Source organism: Quercus robur, chromosome 6, assembly GCF_932294415.1.
Source record: "Quercus robur chromosome 6, dhQueRobu3.1, whole genome shotgun sequence".
Classification (NCBI taxonomy): domain Eukaryota; kingdom Viridiplantae; phylum Streptophyta; class Magnoliopsida; order Fagales; family Fagaceae; genus Quercus; species Quercus robur.
The window spans coordinates 14762657-14781017 of NC_065539.1; the positions used below are offsets into that span (position 1 = coordinate 14762657).

An 18361-nucleotide genomic window follows, 5' to 3' on the forward strand; every position below is an offset into this window, starting at 1 on the left:
AAAAGATTAATTAGAAGAGCTGGGAGTCCCTTGTTCAGCCAAAGAAGGAGGGAGGTATGGGATTCAGAGACATTCGAAATTTCAACTTAGCTATGCTAGCAAAGCAAGGGTGGAGAATGTTGACCAACCATGACTCTCTTCTCTATCGTTGCTTTAAAACAAAATACTTTCCCCCGATGCACCTTTTTGGAGGCGGCTGATCATCCAAAAAGCTCATATGTTTGGAAAAGCTTAATTGCTGCGCAGCCTATATTGAGGAAGGGATGTTGCTGGCGTGTTGGTTCGGGTTCCTCCATTCGGGTATTATCTGATAAGTGGCTACCTCACCATCCAACAAATAAAATCCTGGTTCCACCAAATGAAGTAGGGGAAGATTGGCATGTGTCGGAGCTAATTGATTGGAATAATTTCCAATGGGACCGTACTTTCATTGACAAGGTTTTAAGCAAGTATGATGCTGAGGCTATTTATCGGATCCCTCTGAGCAGACGATATGTACCAGACGTGATGGTTTGGCTGCATAATAAAAATGGGCGGTACTCAGTGCGGTCTGGTTATTATACAGCTAGGAAGCTGTTGAGAGAGTCAAACTAGGAAAGTAAGGGTTCCAATTGAGGGCTAGCAGCGACGTTTGGTCGAGAGTTTGGAAGCTTCACATCCCAACTAAGATCAAAGTATTTGTGTTGCAAGCTTGTCACAATATTCTTCCAACTTATGAAAAACTTCGGCAGCGACGAATTATTGAGAATGACTTGTGTCCCATCTACAAACGGGTCCCTGAAATAATTCTACATGCATTATGGGAGTGTGTTGTAGCTCAGAACGTGTGGGCTGGTTGCCCACACCGTTTGTTGCAGAAAGGGCTGACTGTCCAAGTCTTTGTGTTTCGATTAATTGAGGATCTATTGCATAAACTGTCGTTGGACGTGCTTGAGTTTTTTCTGGTGCTTTGCTGGCTTCTTTGGTATCGTCACAACCGTGTTGTGCATGGTGGTATCCTGTAGGAACCGGGTTCGTTGATTGGGCGTGCTCGCGGTCTCCTTGTGGAGTACTTGGAGGCTCGGACTCACCTTGAGTTACCTGTGTTTCCTGTGACTACTGACCCATCACAGCAATGGCAGCCACCTATTGGATCGATGTACAAACTGAATTTTGATGCTGCGGTTTTCAATGATATTTCAGCCTGCAGTCACGGATAGTGAAGAGGCAGAGATTTTGGCTTGTTGTCGAGCCTTGGAGTTTGCGATTGATGCTGGGTTTGCTGACTTAATTGTGGAGGGTGATAATTCAAATGTGATGCGGTCTATTGCTTCTGCCCAGTCGGATTGGTCTCGTTTGGGGAACCTTTATGACGAAGTTCGCTGCTTGGCTGGAAGGTTAAGACTTGTGGCATTTCAATGTATTAGATGTACTGCTAATGGGGTAGCCCATTCTCTTGCTCACTTTGCTAGGCATATTAGTGAGGATTGTATTTGGCTGGAGGATTCCCCTCTGCCAGCTTTAGAAGCTTTGTATGTGGATTCATTGTCTCTTGTTTTTTAAATGAAGCTGGTTTCCTTTTCCAAAAAAAAAAAAAAAAATTACTTTGGTACACTCTATTTTAGCTAACTTTACCATCAATGTGTCTTCGGCTAGGCCCACCCCCAAGTAGGCCTATGTGCACTTAAGTGTCTTCCTTTTGTACATCGGTCCGCCTACGAATACACCTACGCCCAATTTCATAACATGTTTTAGGGTTTGTTTGGAATCCGTTTATTTTATTAAAACTGAAATTTTTTTGCTGAAAGTACTGTAGATAAAGGTAAAAGTTAGTTGAAATAGTACAATGAGACCCATGAATAGTACCAAAAATAAGCTAGTTTTTTAAACTGGAGCCAAACGCTCACTTAGTGTCTATTTGGTTAGCTTATTTTTTGCCAACTTGTTTTACTATTCAGCTTATTTTTGCTACTATTCATGGGTCCCACTACACTTTTTGGTACTATTCACGAGTCTCACTGTATTATTTCAACTAACATTTACTTTTATCTACAATACTTTTAGCAAAAAGTTTTCAGTTTCAGCAAAATAAGCGAATCCCAAATAGACCCTTAATGTTAACTTATGACTAGATTATAACACTTTTTTATATGAGACAACTAGTAATACTTGCCAAAAAAGTAAATTTAGGTGCACTGTTTACAAGATGACAATATTATGGATTTAGATGTGTGTTTGGTTATGTCTCTAGAGTTTTTCTTTGTCAATAATGTGAGTTATGTGGTGAAAGAGGACATGGTCAGTTACCAAGTGAGACTATTCCTATTGTAGAACCATTTTCATTTTCATCCACTTAAAACAATTATTTAAAATTTAAGAGCATAGGATGAAATGATAGATAAGATTGTTTTTATATTTCACAGAAGATTGTGCTTACATATATTTGAAAGGTGGTGGGAAGGTACCACCAACCCCATACCTCTAACGTAGTACCGCCCCTTCCTTAAACTAATAACGGACAAGTAAAAAGTTGATCTCAATCTCATTTGATAACTATTGCCATTAATCCCACTCACCCCAACAATGCATCACAGTCTCACCATAAAAACCTTCTACTTTTCTGATGATATTTGCTAGTGAGTATATTTAGACATTTGGAATAATATGTTTGATGATGCATAAAATCGTCAATGGGTTGATCGTCCATACACATGCCAATGGGTGTACCTGAAGAACAAAAGAGAAGAATCAAACAAAGAGCACCGATGGAGTGCCGGCCAAAAACCCTCCAAAGGTTAAGTCGGTGATGGAATAATCTCCTAAGAACTTAAGAGTGCTAGAGCTATTAGGATTAGTGCCCTTAAATCCTATTGTATGATGCTATGTATGACATTGTGTATAACTTAATGTTGTAATTAATAAAGTTGTTTTATTATTATCTAAAATAATTGTAACATCAATATTTGGACATTATCATTTAGTTCATGAGATGCATAGTATGTGATTTATGTGATTTAGTCACGGAAGATATAAATCACAAGTTCTTTGTAAACTCAGAATTTTAGTTCGTAGTCGATGATGAAATTGGGCATTTCATTTGTGAAGACTATAACATATCAACTAAGATGACTTGTCTTGATCATGGAAGTAGAGACTTCTAGTTGATATGTTGATATGTTTTAAGAGTTAAGACATATTGAACTGGATCGTTATGAGATTTATTATTCTCCTAACGATTGTCAAATGAATAACAAATCTCACAACTTCTATTTACATGAACTCATAATCTTAAGAGAATAATGGACCTGATCATGAAGTGTAGGTTGCTTTGATATATCCAGAGTGAGATCTAAAGTCACGATCAAAACCTCAGTGTGAGAGACCTCGACAAAAGTGAATGTCCCTCAAAAAAGAGATTCGGGTACCTTTTAGAGCACTTCTCCTTTTGGGTAAGTGGTATGGAGTGGCCCCTTATTTATTTATTTATTTTTTTGTAAAAAAATAAGAAAAAATACTAATTACAAAATGGCGAAAAACACATTTTGGTCCCTACATTTTCAGCCGATTCCCGTTTTAGTCCCTAAGTTTTTTTTTTACCGCTTTTAGTCCCTCTCCTGAAAAACCGTTCCATTTTGGTCCCTACCGTTACATCATAAACGGATATTGCTGATGTGGCAAACGGCATGCACTGTTGGCCTGACGTGGCCATTAAAATAATAAATAAAAAATGCCACGTCAGCATTTAAATTAAAAAAAATAATTTATTAATTTTAACTAAATAAAAAAAATTAAAAACAGAATTAAAAACTAAAAATCATATGAATTGAGATCTAAGTGTATCTTGAACAAGAACACCAAGAACACAAACTCAAATCCAAGAACACAAACCCAGAAATTTAAAATAAAATAAAAAATTAAATAAAAAAAAAACATCAAAGCATTAGTTCAAACCCAGATCTTGGATTGCTTCTTCTCTCTCTCTCTCACTCGTTACAGTCTCACTCAACACAACCAATCAGAATGGACGTCCCTAAAGAGCAAATCACTACTCTCCTCGAACACGGCCTCTACACCTCAGCTCAGACCCTCGTATTTTTCATTTCTCACTTCCCCTATAAAATCAATTTTCACTTCTTTACTCTTAGATTTCAATTTGGCTTTACTTTAATCCGATTGATTTGTTTGAATCAGGGTTCTTATCAGGTGGAGAGTTTGAGACTAATATTACTAGATTCACATTGCCAATACGTGCCCTTGCATTTAATAGATCATGGAGACTAATATCTCCATCCACGACCCTCTTCTTCCTTTAAGCGCTCCCAGGATCCTCCGCCACCACCGCGACAGCGTCACCGCCGTCGCCATTAGCCCCAACTCCACTTGCCTCGCTTCCGGATCCATCGATCACTCCGTCAAGCTCTACAAATTTCCCAGTATTCTAATCTCTGTTTCTCCGTTTCTTTTGTTGAGTATGAAGTTTGTGGAATTTTGATGATGGGATTTAAAAAAAAAAAGAAAAGAAAAATTGGGTTTGATTTGTGTTTTTAGCTTGATGGGTTTTCTTTCTGTGTGTCATTTATCGATTCAGTTGTTAGATTCGCATGGTAATCATTTTGTGCTCTATTGGGATTCTCTAAAGAATCAAGCTTGACGTGTGAAATGTTTTAATTTTTGTTGGAATGCTGGTCTGCTCGTATAGATCTGTGTGAAATGTTGAGATATTTAGGATTTTTAAAAAAAAATTTAAGTGTATGGTACTCTTGATGGAATGTGTGAAATGATTTTGTGTGTTTTGAGATCTAAATTTCTGGGTTTGTGTTCTTGGATTTTAGTTTGTGTTCTTGGTGTTCTTGTTCAAGACACACTTAGATCTCAATTCATATGATTTTTAGTTTTTAATTCTGTTTTTAATTTTTTTTATTTAGTTAAAATTAATAAATTAATTTTTATAGTTTAAATGCTAACGTGGCATTTTTTATTATTATTTTAATAGTCACGTCAGGCCAACAGTGCATGCCGTTTGCCACATCAGCAATATCCGTTTATGATGTAACGGTAGGGACCAAAATGGAACGGTTTTTCAGGAGAGGGACTAAAAGCGGTAAAAAAAAAACTTAGGGACTAAAACGGGAATCGGCTGAAAATGTAGGGACCAAAATGTGTTTTTCGCCTTACAAAATACATAACTGAATAGTTCCATTCATTGATTGAATAAAAATTACATATCTGAAAAATTGAAAAGTTACACAGCTTTGGGTTCTAGTTACAATCTACCAAATATTTACATAGCTTATTGTTCAAGTTACATTCTACCCAAAACAAATGAAGACAATGCTAGATCTACTAAACCAAAAACCTAAATCCAGAGGCTAAGTTATGGAATGGCAAGGTGTTAGGCACCAATTCCGCCCAGACAGAGTCTGGTCTTCTAAACTCTTGTGACCAATGTACTTTCTTATGCATGTCATGAATGATATGTTGAACATATGAATGAAAAATTAAATCACACAAATTTATTTATGAATGAAGTTTCTTCCTTGGTTTTTTTTTTTAAAAAAAAATTTAGATTTGTTTTAATGATTAAAAAAAATGATTTTGATTTGTCAAAATATCAGATCTGTTTTGTAGTATTAAAAAAAAGTGGTTTTTGATAATAAAAATTTAGATCTGTTTTGTTATATGTTTTACAAAGAATGAGAAAGATTTTTTAAGAAGAGAGTTTCACTCATAATCCAAATTTATGCAATCATGAATTAAAATAAACACAAACACAATAACACACAATCTCTTTCTTATTTCAACAATTTGCATGTATTAAGAAAATCAGATTTGCATCTTAAGAAAGATGCAAATCAGTTTTGATTTGAGAAAATTTTAGATTTGCATCTCATAAAGATGCAAATCTCTTTTTGATTGAGAAAACTCAGATCTACATCTAAGGAAGATGTAGATCTGTTTTTATATATTGAGAAAAATTCAGATCTACATCTTATAAAGATGCAGATCTTTTTTTTATATTGAGAAAAATTCAGATCTACATCTTATAAAGATGCAGATCTGTTTTATTTTAAGAAAAATTCAGATCTATATCTTATAAAGATTCAAATATGTTTTTGTATTGAGAAAAATTCAAATCTACATCTTATAAAGATGCAAATTTGTTTTGTTTTAAGAAAAATAATTGTTCACATGTAGATTTATTGGCATTCAAGAAAAAGATTATAACAATCACATAAAAAACAATCATGCTTTAACAAAACAACAATTTACAATTCATGTTATGGATATTTGAAAAAGAAAGAGATATAACATGCATCATCACATACAAGAAAAAAGTGTAAAGGAAACAACCTCTTGCATGAGCACACTTTGTTCTTGAGAGGATGTTTTAGGGTTCAAAGAAATTTGTTCAATTCTCTTTGAAACCTAAAAACCCTAATTTAAGCAGCAACACTCAGAGAGAGGATCAAAAAATATGGGTGGTTTGAGAGTAAAAAACGTATGCCTCTCAGAGTGTAGAAAAAGAGTTGCTGAATTATGAGGTTCAGTCTCTATTTATGGAGGCCAGAAGACTCTAAAAAATAGGTACGGACGATTAGGGTTTGAATTTAGACACATCCTTTTGCGAAAAGATCGAAAAAGGTATGCATAATCGTCTACCCATCACAGAATTGGCCCTATGGCTCCAAACACTCTTTTGTGTTCGGGTGCCGTTTGGACTCCTCTTCTAGGGTTTTTTGGCCGGTCCTTGTACCTAGACGCATTTTCATCCTCCGCCTATGATTTTTCATCTCTTTTTTGGATAATTTAGGATATTTAAGGATAATTATCTTGTAGATAAATACCCTAAAATAATTCTTGATAAAGTTCAGATTATTCACAGTTTTATTGTTATCCAATCATCCCTTTTATTCCCATGCATGCATCCCTATTTTAAACACTAATTATCAACCAATTACAAAATTATTTAATTAATTTTAATTGTTTAACCAATCAGAATTAATTTAAATTGATCATGTGTGGTCGATTCTACCTAGACATAATGCATGTTGACCGTGCAAACTTGATCATGCGATATCTTTCGATCCGATAGTCTGATTTGATAACTGGAAACACCGCTGCTACCGTTAGAATCTCAAGATCATTTTTATGATATGTAATGAATGAATTAATGCATGTAATGCAAAGACAAAATGATGCATGTAATGCAAGAACAAATTGATGCATGTAATGCAATTATGTTTTTTGGGGTACATGGATTGGTCATTCAAGTCATTCTCCTTGATTAAATTATAGGTGCAAAATTGAGTGTCTACACTCAATATGTTGGGCAACCACATTTAGTGTTGATGGAACATATATTCTCAAGATTGAATTCATAATCTCTTAACAAAGATATAAAATATTCCCTTGAGATAAATTTAATGGGTTTGGTTATTCAGAGTGTTAGGTCTAACCACTTTAGTAAGGAGTTACTAAAGTATTGTTAGGGTACTTTTTTTTTACACCTAACTTTATTTGAGTACCACCTATTTATTTTCAAATACCACTAATAAGTTATTAGGTTTCCACAAATATTTTTTGCTCTATTATTATGTTAATTACAAATGTTTCATATCTCATTATCTAAATTGGGTTATGATATAAACTATCACAAAAAAGCCCAAAAACTCATATTTTATCCAATTTCATTATCATTATTTAGCTAAGCCCAAAACCGGCCCTATGAACCCAATACACACATCCTATTCTATTTAAAGCCCAAGAATACTTATGCTTGGAAATATTTGAAAAACCCATGATTCAAGTCCATGGTAAAACAATTTTATCAACGGAATTCAAATCCATAATCAAAGCCCATGATTTAAACTCATGGCAATTTATTTATCCAAAACCCAATTCATATTAACAATATCAAAGTCCAATTCTCATTGGTAACATCAAAACCCAATTCTCATTGGCAATATCAAAACCCAATTCTCGCTGGCAATTTTTAAAACCCAATTTTCATTGACAACATCAAAGCTCAATTCTCATTGGCAATATCAAAGCTCAGTTCTCACTGGCAATATTTAAAACCCAATTCTCATTGGCAATATCAAAACCCAATTCTCTTTGGCAATATCAAAAGCCCAACTTACATTGGCACTATTAAAAGCCCAAGCTAACTACTTGGCACTATTTTATCAAAAGCCCAAGGTTATTAATACTTGGCAAAATACTATATCATAATTGTTTCACTTAAAAGTCCAACAATGAACAATACTTTAGATTCTTAAACCTATTACTATAAATTACAAACTCATGAAATTTATGAATTATTTATTCTCAAAACCCATGGCAATCATCTTATAAAAGCCCATGGAAAGTTATGATTATTTATCTTAGACTCGTGACATTTATTTATTTCATTTCATATTATAAACTCATGTTCACTATCTATCTTACATCAAAACATTCATAATATTTATTTCCAAAACTCATGGTAATTATTCATCCTACATGCCCATTATGATTATCTATAGAAAAACTCATGAGAATATCACATTATTCCATTATAATGGATATTGCCTCTATTTAAAACCCATGGTAAATATTATTCTCAAGAAAATATTGGAGGCCATTATTTAAAAAGCCCCAAAGAAAATATCATTTACAAAGGAATTCATAGCAAAAATTATGAGAAACTATACAAGTTGTTATTTAAAACCCATGAAAATTAATACCCAAAACCTATCATAAATATTTATTAAAGCTCATGGATTCATTTTTATTTCTACTAACAACTAAAACCCATGTGGAATAAAAAATCCATGGCAATATATGGTAGCTTTGTCCATTTTGTAGGGCTCATAATGAGAAAGCAAAAGGATAGGCCCAAATGGAGAGAACCACCAAGTCAGAGGCCCACCAAAATACTCAGCCCTCATGGCCGAGCCCAACATAAAATCTCAGCCAAAACAGCTCATGTGTGCAAACTGGCCCCACTGGAAAACTCCATTCAGTTTTGCCTTCCGCTAGAGATCACCTCAAGAAGCAACCAAGCTCCCAAACCAAATTAGGAGTTGGCCACCTGTCCCACTGCCAACTTTGACGTGAACAATACCAGAGGTTGACACCTAAAGACTAATGGGCAATAAATACCCTTCTTCCCCAAATTTTGGTCACAACTCAAGGAAGCCATAACCAAGACCTCCAAGCTCATGAAATCATCAACCAAATAGTTTATTTTATTACTAAAAATGTATGTAATTGGTTCATGAACCAAGCCCATGAATCCTAAAGGGAAAAATTTGGGAACATGTGGTTTGGAGGGCATAAAAGGATCTCCAGTGGAACCCTCTAAAGTGGACTTCAACTTTGACACCTAACTTGGGGTGTTGAATCCTACTTCCTAGTTTATTTTATTACTAAAAATGTATGTAATTGGTTCATGAACCAAGCCCATGAATCCTAAAGGGGAAAATTTGGGAATATGTGGTTTGGAGGGCATAAAGGGATCTTCAGCGGAACCCTCTGAAGTGGACTTAAACTTTAACACCTAGCTTAGGGTATTAAATCTTACTTCCTAGGGTCCAAATCTTAGTTACAGCACTAAGATTCTCAAAACTTCCTTAATACTTGCCTTAATCCCATTGGCTAAACACAATCTCAGCAAACTTAGCTTTTAATGCAAGATTACCCTAAATATTACTCATGTGTGACATTGCCCAAAGAAGCAAAATAGCCCCAAAAGCAAATTCTCATTTTAGGCCAAATCCAGGTTATTAATTCAGCTGTCCTGCTCCCCTGAATCAAACCTACTTTTTTTTTGGATTTTAGCTAATTAATGCTTGCTCTAATCCTCTCGATAAAAGACAAATCACTCCAACCCCTTAAGGAGGGGAGGCGGGGGGGGGGGGGGGGGAAGCCTCTTTAAAAAATTTATGTCATTGACTATATTCTGCAAAAATTCAGTCCCTCTTAAACTTTCTTTAAGCTTCCCCAAGCTCTCTTAAGCTCACTCACAACCTTTCTCAGCCTATAGTCACCATAACACCAACATTCCCCACCTTGCTTACACCTTCCTACTCCATAAACGTCCTATGACTGACCATAACTAGCCTAAACTCCCTCCATGAAACTCAGCCAAGCTTCCTCTTAACCAACTTTTCATAAGCTCACACACTCACCCAACAAAAAAGCTTCTCCTTACATACCACCCACATTTCCCTTAAGGATCTTAGTAACCATATGCTGCACTGAGCTGGGATTCCCTTTCTCCCTTCATACCATGCCAAATAACTCCTTTTTTATCACTATGCAACCACTAATATTTACTTATTGTTTTACTATAAAAGGTAATAATGTATTTGAGACTTTTGGAATTTTTTCTTCATATTGATGTAATGATGACTGAGAGTATTGTGGACCCTATGGAACAAAATACACAAGAATTTCCTGAAGTTAATACTTTATTAAATTTATTTAATAATTGAATATAAATTACCCTAGCGCTGGAGATAATATTGTACTGCCAGAGGACTAATTTGAACTATGATGCTATAAGAGGACTAATTATACAACAAACTAACAACAGTAATGTGTATATTGGGCTTTATTGTTGTCTTCTTGTCAAGGTGCAGCCTCTATCTCTTGCTTGGGCGGGCTTACATGACACCAAAAGCTTTTGGGTTTTATTTCAAGAGTTCATCGTCAAGTTTCAGCTTGGTTATCCTATATTCTATTTGGAAACATCAAAATTTTCCCTTCAACAAGTATATATTTATGAAATTGGATTTCATAAATATATGATGAATAACTTAATGGATTAAACTGAGTACTCAAGGATTAAGATATAGTAATCTTCAAAGTGACAATCTACATTCATGACTTTATATTACTACGAATATTTTATGAAGGGGTTGCATGTACAATAAAGTCTTGAGATATAATTTATTAATAAGGCCTAGAGTGCAATTATATTTATATAGTGGTATTAAATATAATTAATGGTAACTTTGGACATGTCAATAGTTGACAGAAAAGCCCAAGGCCCATTGGAGTTAGAGTCTTATTTGTTCCTTTTTGGTCCTACTCCAAGCCACATACTAAATCCCAATTGGAATGGCCCGAAAGGCTAGCCCAATTAGATAATCAATTATAAGGAGAGAAACATACAGAATTTTGTAAGAGAATGAAAAGATTTGTATGTGAGTGTAGGACAATCTCTTATTCTCCATTGAACACATACATATAAACTGATTGAGAGACCACACTTCTTGGGCACAAGTGGAATTGGAGTGAAGATTTAAAGTGTTTCTAAGTACTTCTAATCTTTGGTTTTGAATTTCACCGTACCAGGGTACACTCTCTTGTTCTTATATTCTGAAATTTACATAGTACATGTTATCAATTGCTAATGAAGTAGATCCGTTAATTTTCCGCTGCGTAAGTTTTGTATGCGATATAAACATGTTTTTTTTTTTCCAACAAGAGCTAGGGAGAATTCGCATGCCTAAAAAATGTTAAGGTTTGTTGTTTATATAGAAGTGAAGAGCTGACCTAAATCCCTTAATATGGGGGAATTTCCTTGTAAAGAAAAGGATCCCAAGATACTTGGGGATCTCCTTCCCATATATAGGAGATTTGATTGTGCAGTAGGATCTTCGGTTATGATGAGCAAGTAATTTCCATATATGGACATATGAGTGGACCCCACACAAGTTCCATAGGAAACCCTAAGGTGATGGGTCGTCAAGATTGGGGGTTGGATCATTAACCCGGATTCGATAGCCCATAGGGTCAGTCATCCCTTTGGGATCAGTTTAGGTGTAAGGCCGATGATCAGACAAGGAAGGTTCGTCAGGTGAGGAAGGTTCGGCATGTGAGGAAGGTTCGGCATTCTATGTCGATCAATCAAAAATTATCCTCACCCAAACCAATTGGTCAGGAGGATGCATGACATCTCTCGACAAATCCCTGATGATGGAGTCGATCAGCATGGGAATGATCCGATGGGTCAGGAGGATGTGTGATGGAGTCGATCGGCATGGTCACGATCTGATGGGCCAAGAGGATGCATGACGGATCCCTAATGACGAAGTCGATCAGCATGGTCACGATTCAATGGGTCAAGAGGATGCGTGACAGATCCCTGATAACGGAGTTGATTGACATGGTCACGATCCGATAGGTCAAGAGGATGCGTGACATCCTTCAACATATCCTTATGATGAAGTCGATTGACATGGTCACGATCCAATGGGTCAAGAGGATGCGTGACATCCTTCGATGGATCCTTGATGACAGAGTCAATCAACACTATCTCAATCCAATGGGTTAGGAGGATGCGTGACAGATCCCTAATGATAGAGTCAGTCAACATGGTCACCATCCGATGGGTCGGATATGTTGACGACCCCTTGATACGTGATGACCGTCAAGGCGGAGTGTGTTGTATGATGTCAGGAAAGGTACCTGACGATACTTTTGGTGATCAAAGACTCCTTTGGTGAGCTCATGATGCTTTTGGTAACCGAAGACTTTAGAGTGTCAAAAAAATTTTGGATGGTGAAAATATTCCCAATCAATGTATATATATGATTTTGATGTTAAAGTCAGTTTTATTGAAAAGGAAGCTCATCAAGCTAATAATTGCTACTCTCTTAATTTATAAATCAGATACCGAGATTTTTCTGGCCTACAATGACTTGCACTAACGTAATAGTAATCCCTGGCCTACAACTACAATGACCTTTTTTTTCTTTTTCTTTATTTTTTTTCTTTTTCTTTTTTTTGATACGACAACTACAATGACTTTTTTTTTTTATAGGAACAACTACAATGACTTGGTATTGAAAGGTCGCTGTAATTCACATGAAGATTCTTTAAGTGGGGTGGGAGCTATTCATGCTTTCTGGTTTCAAGCCATTCAGGTTGACGAGTATTACAATGAATGGTTAATAAAAAGATTGAAACCCATTGCTGAAGTGGGAGCATCATAACACAATTTTTATCATAAAAAAAAATATATAATTAGTATGTATTTAGCAAAAATTAAAAAGTCAGCTTATTTTACTATTCAACTTATTCTTGTTACTATTCGTAAGCTTTACTGCATTTTTTGATATTATTCATAGGTTTCACTACAGTAATTTCAGCAAAAAGTTTTCAATTTCAACAAAATAAACAGATTCCAAATAGACCCTCAGTCAAATTATTTTTTTAAAAAGTAAATGTAATTAGTTACATATTAAAACTCTTACTTAAATTTAATACTATTTTTTATCATTTTTAATAAGAAAGAACGTGTGGCTATCTTTGTTGTGTGGTAATTTTTATTGAGTATATGTGATTGGTTTTTTTTTTTTTTAATTTTATAGTTCATTAATATTAAATTCTTAGTATTTTGCATTTATTAACTTACTTGACACAAAGATTTAAAAACTTAAGTGAATACATAACACAAACTTAAGTGGATAATTATAATGTGGTCTCCATATAAATTTAGACACATGACGTAAAATTAAATTTTAATATTAAATTATAATTGAACTTTCTGTGAATTCTACCTATTAATATATATATATATATATATATATATATAAATAAAGAAGTATATAATTTAGAATAGAAAAGGTATCGCTAAAGCAGTAAAGCATATAAAAAAAAGTTTAGAAATGCCCAAAATTAAATTAGTCGAAGAAAAGTATTCTACCAACATTTGGGAGCAGAACACCCCTCACCTTTATCAACTACAATCTGCAGGTCCAAACTATGAATACATTGGCCAGCCAACTAAACTTTAATTTCTTTTTTCCTGTTAATAAACATATGATAACTCAATATAATCATAAGTTGAGTGACCATGATAAATTATTGGGGCCAGATTTTAATCATTTTAACACATAACAGGACCATGATTTTAGTTTATCCACAGCATAATTCCATATCTCAATAGGAAGTAAATTACTCTAATAGATTTGCCAACATGAAAATTCACTTCATCATCTGGACTAACTATGTTTAATTGCAGCCATTATTTGATATTTCCCATTTGGATGGTAATTGGAATTGTGTTAAGTCTCCCTTGGTATACAAAGGGGCATGCTTATCTCAATTTCACTTAAAATGTTGTGACATGATACACATTTAGATCTGCAATATGTAAATCGATCAACTTGAGAGGATTCTAATACTTTGACAAAAGCTCCAATTTCCTCCCCTTGATTAGCGGCTCTCAGAATCCTGCTTCATGATTGAGCAAGGCTTTAAACAAAAATCCAATAGTGCAAATATCAAACTTGTGGATTCTATTCCTCAATTTCATAAGAAAAGTATTTGAAACTACAATATTGACAACATCAAACAACAACAACAACAGTAAATCTCAAAGCCTCAAACACCAGCCACTGTAAATACTTTCAGTTGTAATAACTTAAACAAAGAAACAATCAACTATGATGAAAGAAGATAAGAAAGCTCCCCTTTTCTAAAACGCTCTACTTCTCCTAGTGACAGCATAGCTTCTGCTTCTTGGATATACATCTGTGTTGACCTTGATATCTTCTTCGAATTCACACGGCTTGTCTTCGTCGATCCTTCCAATACCAACACTGCGGCTTCGAGGAATATCATCAGGCCCTGCCATTGGAGACTTGGTAACCTGCTGTTTTTGAAGAGAATCCAACTGAGTTCTATTGCCTACACTCCTTGTCGAAGCAACCCTTATGAGCTCACTGTAATCTTCTTTGCTACTGGATTTGGTGGAGTTGATGCTAAAGCTCTTAGGCAGAGTGGTGATTTGAGACGTGGGGCAAGCTATGGCTGCGCCAATGCCATATTCAAAGTGGCCAGAGCATTCAGTGATGCTATGGACATAGAAGTCCCTGATCTTGATCAGGAGTCTAATTGGTGCCTTGTACCAGCTGAGTTTTCTTTTTTTGGTACCTTCCTTGTTAACCATGTCGGTTCAAAAACACCAAGTACTATTTTCTTTGGTATAGATGTGTGTGTGATATGAACAAGAGAAGAGAACGACTAGAAGATATATTGGAAAAAAAAAAGTTTGGAATGGGAATTTAGGTAGTTAATTGGAAGATATGATCTGTGAAGTGTGAAGGTATTTGGATGTGATTTATTAAATATGATGGTCTATAAGTGGTGAGGGGGACAATTTGGCAATATAAAAGTGATAGCATGAGAGAGAGAAATGGGGTTTAGCCTTTGGATATTTAATAAGGCCTTGTAGTATACAATACGGTCCAATGACCATTCAAGGACTGAAGCTTTGGAAGAACGTGGCGACTTTGTCAACTCAGTAAACTTGGTGACTTTGTCAAAGTAAAGCAAAGTTTGGTTTCAATATTAAGCAACAAAAATTCTAAAACCACGTAAAATGTCATAATTTCTGCCACAGCTATTCATATAATAGACCATGAGCGGTGGATTTAAATAAAAATAACAAATAGTCAGTTACAATCTCCAAAATAGTTGTAGCAAAAGTTGTTATATTTTATATGATATTAAAACTATACATTAAACAACGGTGATAAATATATTTTTAACAAGGACAGATAAAAATCCAATATAGGTTCCAAAACAAATAAATAAAACAGAAATATTTTGAAGATTAAAATTTAATAGATGACAAAGAAATTGAAATGGCCATCCGAAGGTATCAAGGAGTTTTTCTTTTCTTTTCTTTTCTTTTCTTTTTTCCTTTTTTTTTTTTTTTTTTTTGTGAATAGAAGGTATCATACTCTTTTCCTTGTGTGTCAGACATTTCAACTGTAATCCGTGGACTTCACCACGGGCTAGTTTTTGTCCCTTACATTTATAATTTTAACAGTTGATTAATGACATAGCTATTAATGTTTGATACTCTAAAAATATTATAAGCATGGAGGATATAAGAAGAAAATATAATTCATTGGTGAATTTGTCAAAATTCATATTTAATAAAAAGATATTGAGTGAAATTGTAGTATTAGGCTACAACCAAATTTGTAGCCAAATTTTGTCCTAAAAAGATTGAATCCTACGTTGATAAAAAAAAAAAAAAAAAAAAAAAAAAAAAAAAAAAAAAATCTTTATTTATTTATATTTGTCGCGTGAGTTATTAGGCTAAACTGTAAGTCCAACACAAGTGAATGAGATAGGTGACATTACCAAGGAGCCATTAGTGATGTAATCAGATGATGATTACCGAAATTAATTTATTCTATAATCACTTAATCACTAAAAAAAAAAACTTGTTGGCTCCAAGATTTGATCAAATATATAATCAAAAAGACTTGTCGGCTCCAAACAATGGAATTTGATCAAATATATAATCACTTAATCACTAAAACAAGGCTTGTTGGCTCCAAAATTTGATCAAATATGTAATCGGCAAGACTTGTTGGCTCCAAACAATGGAATTTGATCAAATATATAATCACTTAATCACTAGAAGAAGAATATTTGTGGGAAAGGGTCATGCTTGTAATAAAATGTTTAAATTAAATGTTAAGTTTAATAAAGCATCTACTAGTTCGGCTCCAAACAATGGAATTTGATCAAATATATAATCACTTAATCACTAAAAGAAGAATATTTGTGGGCAAGGGTCATGCTTGTAGTAAAATATTTAAATTAAATGTTAAGTATAATAAAGCATCTACTAGTTCTATTTTATGCATGTTTTCTTTTGTGAATTTTTGGTATACTCATTTTTTGTCATATTTATAGTATATATGTGAAAATTATGAGTAGCTTAGGATTAATTCTAGGACTAACAAAGAATTTTGAAAAATGTGAAATTTGTAGTCAAACAAATATTACATAAAGGACTCATAAAAGTGTTGAAAGAAATATCAAATTACTTGAATTAATTTACATTGATTTATGTGAATTCTTCTATTTTATGCTTTCTTTTGTGAATTTTTGGTTTACTCGTTTTTGTCATATTTATAGTAGATATGTGAAAGAAAACTCTAATCGAGTTAACAAATGTTATGTTAATCGAATCATGTCCCCCCTAAAATCTTCGAGGAAAAACAATATTGATCATTTGTCATGTTTTAAATAGGATGCCACATAAGAAAAACTAAAATCACACGTTTTGAGTTGTGGAAAGGTTATACAAACCCTAAAATACTTTAAATAGGTATAAGAGCTATCACTTATTCTTTTCTTAGTTATGCAATTAACAGTACAACTACAACCTATAGATTTTAAGATTTGAAAATAACATAATTTTTGAATCAGGTGGCCGTTTGGAACCTCGCAATTTTCAGAGGAAATTAAAAGAATTAAAGTTGAAAAAAAAAATTGGGCTAGATTGTTTTGTTTTCAATATTAAGGAAGTTCTATAAAAGGATTCCAAAGTTCTGGGCCAATTTGATGAGAAGGTGAATAGGTTGTTTGTCGAGGTTGCAAACAGACTTTAGGCTACAAATGTTTTGTATATAATGACTATTGTACTATTTATCGTTAATTTTTATTATATTAAATGTCATTACAGTGGTTTTTCCTTTGAAGAGTTTTATATTGGTTTTTCACTTCATCGCCAAATTTTGTATGTTCTTTTTACTAATTTAATTTTTTTTATTTGGCTTGTCGTGCTTTAATATTATGGTATATTAGTCGGTTGATTGTTAAATCTAAAATTAAGTTCTAATTAATTTGTTGCTTAGAACTTTTTTTTCTTTTTTGTTGAGAAGAATTGTTGCTTAGAACTTTAAAGAGTCTAAATCAATATTTTTCATATAAGATGCTGAATTGGTTAATCTTTCTTTTTTTTTTGGATAAGTTGAATTGGTTAATCTTAATGTAAAATACGTACAATGAATGTAACGTTATATATTTTTTTTTTATGGTTAAACACATTAGTACAGTACACATCAATAATCGTTTACTATCTGATCATCTGTCTATTGTTGTTGCTTAGAACTTTAAAGAGTCTAAATCAATATTTTTCATATAAGATATTGAATTAGTTAATCTTTTTTTTTTTTTTTGGGATAAGTTGAATTGGTTAATCTTAATGTACAATACAATGAATGTAACGTTATATTTTTTTTATGGTTAAGCACATTAGTACACTACACATCAATAATCGTTTACTATCTGATCATCTGTCTATCTCTAACAAAAATTAAAAAATAAATAAGTAACCTACACTAAGCGTTTACTAAATTATAATAATCTAAATATATTTCACAAAGATAATGTTTACAATTATTCCTACGTGTGTCTACCAATTAGAATATAAATGTTAACAAAATATGTTTTATTATCCTATAAATAACTTGTCAGAAACTCAAGCTTTTAGATTAATTGACTCAACCCGCTGGTGCACATTGGCAACTCTTATTGATTAATCAACTCAATTATTAGCTGGGCATTCCCAATCCTC

The 18361-nt window shown here is 33.7% G+C and overlaps 1 protein-coding gene across 1 annotated transcript; it reads right to left on the bottom strand.

Annotated features, from left to right (window-relative positions):
• Positions 1–14034: 14034 nt before the first annotated feature.
• LOC126732927 (uncharacterized) lies at positions 14035–15141 on the bottom strand. The gene has a single exon (XM_050436003.1). It carries the CDS (start codon positions 14924–14926, stop codon positions 14453–14455), a length of 474 nt encoding a protein of 157 aa, XP_050291960.1. The 5' UTR covers positions 14927–15141; the 3' UTR covers positions 14035–14452.
• Between the last annotated feature and the right edge of the window lie 3220 nt (positions 15142–18361).